General features: G+C 40.5%; 1 protein-coding gene across 1 annotated transcript in view; it reads left to right on the forward strand.

The window, feature by feature from the left end:
* RNF144B (ring finger protein 144B) overlaps positions 1-3421 on the forward strand; it is a 48331-nt gene extending 44910 nt beyond the window's left edge. The window contains exons 6-8 of the mRNA XM_030503564.1: positions 939-1083; positions 2884-2973; positions 3174-3421. Of these exons, the coding sequence (XP_030359424.1) occupies positions 939-1083; positions 2884-2973; positions 3174-3314 (376 nt within the window). The 3' untranslated portion in view covers positions 3315-3421. The remainder of the gene's footprint in view (positions 1-938; positions 1084-2883; positions 2974-3173) is intronic.
* The last annotated feature ends 2579 nt before the right edge of the window (positions 3422-6000 follow it).

Consider the following 6000-nt stretch of genomic DNA (forward strand, 5'->3'; position numbering starts at 1 on the left):
TGAGAAGGTTGGGTTGCCACTGACAATTCTGAAAGATGAAGCCCTCCAGGGCTTTGAATCTGCCTAAACACTTTGTTCACATGCTAAAATTACGACTTGTGCCCATACAAAAAATCCAATACACCAGAAATATTCTAGGATTCAAACTTTGCTTATGCTGTGATTAAGAAGTCACCCCTGTTTAATATTTAGCTGCACAGACAAATCTTAACTCTTACGCAGAATAAAATGTCCCATTTGGTGTGAGAAATCTGATTTAAGCTCATTTTGCATAGGTGTAAACAACCTACAGATAAAGTTGCATAAGACAATCTACAGAAAGAGAGCACTTTTGTGTTTAAATTATATCATGTCTCTGGCCATCTGTCTTTGTCTTTAGAATCAGATGACTTCCGGTCATATGCATTCAAAGTTTTCTATAATTTTTTGCAAAAAATGAAAGACTTCCTTAAAATCTAAGCATTCTGCTTGCTAGAGACTTCATTGAATAGGAGTTGCCAGAGAGCTCTTGCCAGAGCTTTTTTTCTCTGGGTTTGATGTCTGGCTTTGGTGAGTTTAAGGCTGTTTTGTTCAGGCAAGGACTGCTATGAGTTGTATAATCCAGTCTTGTTAAATGAATTGTGCAAGCTGTTTTACGAAGTGCTGATTTTTAATTCTACAGATGATAGATTTGTGGGTGTAGTGAGTGTTAGTTTTATGTAGCATAAAAGACAAAGGGAATGGAGTTCAACTTTCACATGATATTGATAATCTTACACCTAATAGTGAGTATACTTCAACATACTGTACTGAACATAACAAGCCTCACACATTGAGTGCATTAAAGACAACAGCATTAGATGCTCTGGAAAATAAGCGCAGTACACATTAGGTAGTGGACCAGAATATCAACAGTAATTACATTCACATTTAACTTTAATGTTTCGTTACTCTTCTAGATCACTTATTGGAACAGAGTCAGAGGCACCAATTAAGCAGTGCCCAGTTTGTCGGATCTACATTGAGCGAAATGAGGGTTGTGCTCAGATGATGTGCAAGAACTGCAAACACACATTTTGCTGGTACTGTCTACAGAACTTGGATGTAAGTGCTGCAGAAAAAACCACCTAGATAAAGGGGAAAGGGGTTGGGGTTCGTCTGAGGACCTGTACAAGCTCTTCATCAATTTATTGATATCCCAGTCAATGTCTTGGCTCAATTTAGCTCTTGACTTAATTTCTTTCTTCTTGTTCACCCAGTGTTTTTATTTATATGAATATACTTTTTTCCATAAAGGATTATAAACATAGTTTTGTGTGGGAAATGGGATAGACTCGTTGCTTCCTGGAGATCCATTCCAGCACTACCTTTCTCTGATACCCTCTTCCAGTGTGTAGCTAAAAACGGTTTGGTTGAGAGCCAGGGGAATAAGTGTCTTCCACCTGCTACAACAGCAAAGGTCACAGCCTGTCCAAATAATGGTATGGTAGTGGGTGAAGGGGGTTGTTTCACTGTAGGGTGTGTTGAGAGCTAATATGGACTAGGTCTCCTTTACTAGTCCGTCTCTAGTGCTGTGCTTGCTGAAGGGAATGATTGGTTAGTAGATTTGACTATAAAAATACTGGATTATAAACATGAATTATGAGATGCAGGTTGCTAGTTACTTCTCAAGGGATATCAACTAGTCTCAACTTGTGTGGCTTCAAGTTTCCTAGCAGGATTAAGAGTACAGGAGTAATGTGCTCATGTATATAGCAGCTTCCCTTCTTGGGACAGTTGTCAGAAGCAACAGTGGGAGTGTGAAAAGGACTTTACCAGCACTTGCAATAAGATGTTAGGCGCTCCATAGCTTTTCTTCTTCTTTGTACTTTGCAGCCAGCAAACAATGAGACTTCCTCATTCTTTGCCCTTCCTTTTCTCAGCATGCGAAACAGGTTTTGCTTAGTGTCAGGTCCTGTTTCTGTGTGTGAGCATGCTTTTTCAACATGATTCTTACCGCTTGCCTCAGAGTACATACAGTACACAACGATTGCTTAACACCGTGCTGAACTGGAAGACTGTCAGATCCTCACAGACTCTGCAAACATGCTCTTATCAAGTTTTCATCCATTCAGAAGGAGGAAGAAGAAAGAAACTGTAGTGTGATTCAAATGTAGTTTTTCTAAATGTGGAGGGTTACAGGAGCTCCGGGCACAGATGAAGGTAATACCTGCAGAGCCAAAGAGTAGGGCTGAGAAATGAAAGAGGAAACAAAGTTACAGCACAGCTGGCTAAGGGAGGGTAACACAGGGCACTAGCCACTTTCTGAAGAAAAAAAATGGATCATTGGGTAAGCATCAATGGAAAAAGAACGAGGAAACAGGGATTTCTTTTTTTTTCTAATTTTCCTGTTAAGCTTAAGAAGAAAATGACTATAAGGTGTAGGGACAGCAGGAGAACAGAAGGTAGAAGTACCTCAGGAAAATGATTCCTCAGATTGCTAGTTTTCAGAAATATCTGCTGTTTACCAGATATTTCTGTTATCTATTCTGTTATATATATACCCCAGATATTCTGTTAGATATGCTGTTGCATATCTAACAGATACGTTGTAATTTGGTGATGCTATTTATCATCACCAAATTACAGATGAGGTACTTGTGCAGTAGGTGCAACGCATATGCTTATGGTTTTTAAAAGTGGGGGTGAAAAATGCTATACAGTAGCTCAGGTCCCACACACACACCACACTTTCTGAAACTGCAGAAAGTTCCTCCAGATAATTGTTTAGAAGAGAGGTGAACTTGTCTGCTGGCAGCTGGTAGTCTTAAAGCAGCATCGGGAAGGTTGTATTTCCAGCCCAGCCTTGAAGCTCTCCCTGCAGTACTGTAATCTGCTCTTGCAGCTTCTACTTTTGTTTTTCAGAACGATATCTTCTTACGACATTACGACAGAGGCCCTTGCAGAAACAAGCTGGGCCACTCACGGGCTTCGGTGATGTGGAACAGAACGCAGGTGCGTTCCTAGTCAGCTGAGCAAAGCTCTCATGCATGCAGGAAGCACAGCAATTTTACCCTTCAGTGAAGGGCAAAGATTATTATTTTCATGTTTTTATCTATTTTTTTGAGGGGATCTCTGCTGTGCTTATGCATGCATATGTGTATTTTATGTTCCATGTTAGCTAGAAACGTATTTTTCACCACCGTGTCTTTCAGGTTGTGGGAATCCTCGTTGGACTAGGTATAATAGCATTGGTGACCTCTCCCTTGCTGCTTGTCGCGTCTCCATGCATCATCTGCTGCATTTGCAAATCTTACCGAAGCAAAAAGAAGAAACACAGCCCGCCAACAACCTAAAACTCTGTGTCTGTCTGAGCCTCCATCTGCTGAGTGTATTTTTTGTGAGAAAGCACAATGGTCGTATTTTGGTGCCATACCTGCCAAATAATACTCTTCTATGCCAATTCTTGGTATAAGTGCCTATTCTTTACAGGCTACTCTATCACTGACAAGTCCCAGTCTGGGAAAAGTCTAGATTACCGTGCAGTACGTATGGTGTAGATTTTTGCTTTCTAAAAGGAAAATGGGACCCATTCAATAGTGTGTACCCTTAAATGAGCCAGCTTTTAAGACTGCTAGAACTTTAGCATCTTCCATCAGCCGCACATGACTTGATCCTGCAGTATTACTCTGCCTATGCGGAGCCATTACCCTCATGCTTTCTGTTGGTTCTTGGTGACACTCAGATTTCTCAGAAAGTTTTGATTATTTCATGAAAGAGGGAGAGGGAAAAGCCTGCTTAAGTTCTTCTGTCTGCTAGCTTGCGCCCCATTAATGATAACGAACTGTTAAGAAAATATTTTTTCCTGTCAATTGGCTGCCATGGCATTTCTTTCAGCATTGAAATCAATTTGATTTATCCTATTGAATTCAATTACAGAAGTAAAACCGAACAAAACTATTTCCGACTAAGATAGCACTCTCTTTTGGGAGACTGGACTACCTTGAGAAAACTGGTATTTTTTTCAGATCAAACATGACATCTACCTTGAAATACCAGAAGTATGCATATTTCCCTGCCATTGAGCATGCCTTTTGTCAGTAACCTGCGAGTAGCAAACTCACCATGAAGTTAATATTTTAAGAAAAGCCATGATACAGTTCCTATTTTGTGCACAATACTGGAATCTTGGTTGTGCCTATATAGAGTGGCTGCATGGGCATGGATAGAATACATTTTTTCAACAGTTTACATGAGGCAGCAGCAAGAACCCTGTTAAAGAGTTACACAGACCACGCTAAGCCAAACCCTCCTTTAAAACGTTATGGACCTGCTGAAGTAAATACTTGCGAAATGCTGTGTAAATGTAAGCTGTGTAAATGTAAGTAAATTGGTGGCTATTTCTTCTGTCCCACTCGAGGTTAACGAACTCTGTTTCCGATGATTTGTAGTTGCTCTAAATCTTAAAGGCTGTCATTTAATGAACGCTTCATTTTAATTTGGTGCCTCATCACCGAACTGATTCAGACTCTGATATCAGTTACACCTGCGTAAGTTCACTGAAACCTCACTGAAAAGCTGGAGTTACTCCAGGCTCACTCAGGAATAGCTGATACCAGACTCTGATCCCTGGAGTTTATTTCCTTAATGGCTGGTGCTCCTCACAGCCCTAGCTGGTGGTGGCTTTTGTTCTAGACTCCCGTCTGTGCATTTTTTATCTGTGGGAACTGATATGAGTTTGCACTATGTAATCAGTTGTAATTCCAAACCCCTTTCGATAAGGGCTGCAAGGTTTAAATGAGGTGCTCAGCCTGAGCGTCGTGTCGGCCTCACCCTCCACCGGTCTGCCCTCCTTCCTCCAGTGTGAGGCACCCGAAGAGTGCTGCGAAGGGCGTCTTTGCTGTTGCGTTTGGCCGAGCCTCAGGAACTTTGCATTCTTGGCAGCCATAAATGTGACCTTTTTTTTGTTTAACTTCGCTGTCTGGTTACTGTAACAGAAGTGGTAGATGTTCTTATTTTAAGAAAGTGTGGTCTGTTGAGCAGACTAGCAGGGACAGAGGCCTTAAATGATATTGTCTGGTTTACTTTTTAATTGATTTCTTTTATAAATACTCTGACTTTGCTACCAATCATGACTGGAGGGCAGGCAGTGCTCGCCAGTGTGAAAGGCTATATTTATTCTCCACAGCTTCGAAGGGAAGCAGAAAGGTAGTCAGTACATTCTAAATACAGAGTGCAATACAGGCAACTGCCAGTTATAATAAATAGAGAATGTTTTCTGTATGTGTTTTCTTTAAGAGCACTAGTGGTAGTGCTTGGGGGTACTTGTGACAGATAAAAGTGTCCAGCCCTTGGCTTTGCACTATTTTTCTACCTATGTTTTTATGGCACTACTGTAATTTCCATTTTATTTATGAACTTGAAGTTCAGAGTCTTACTTTAACGAAGCCTCAAGGACAAAGATACAGGAGCTGTACAGTCTCTTTAACCATAACCAGCGTTGCAATGTACCAGTATCCTTTGCATGTTAAAATTCATGGGTTATTCATGTTTTATGGTCTTATCTATGTCCAATGCAGCCTTTACTAGTCTGGTTTCTTTCCGTGTCCTCTCTGTCTTTCCCTTGGCTTGTTTTTGCTAAAATGCCTAGTGGAATGAAGGTGTCGCCTTTTTTTCATTAATACCGCTGTGTTAATGAAACTGCCAAGTTCTTCCCTCTGTTAAAGGGAGGAAGGACAGTAGGCAGTTGTCCTACCCAGTATACACTAATGGACACAAGGTTATCATTTAAATTGAAATACAAATTTGACCTTTTTTGGTTCTTTAAATGTTGTGTAAAGTTAATGCAGGTCTCTTCATAGAGTGGGAATTTGTTTAATTGGTTTGAAAGATAATATTTTATAACAGCATTGCACACCTGCATAGCTGTAAAGTCTGCGAAAACAACACTATTTAGTTTATTTTTAACTCTTCAGCTAAAGTGCAGAGTAGCTCCTTTCGGAGGCGAACTCCTACAGGGCAGAAGGAAGGTGTAACTTTTCT

Source organism: Strigops habroptila, chromosome 1, assembly GCF_004027225.2.
Source record: "Strigops habroptila isolate Jane chromosome 1, bStrHab1.2.pri, whole genome shotgun sequence".
NCBI classification, from domain to species: Eukaryota; Metazoa; Chordata; class Aves; order Psittaciformes; family Psittacidae; genus Strigops; species Strigops habroptila.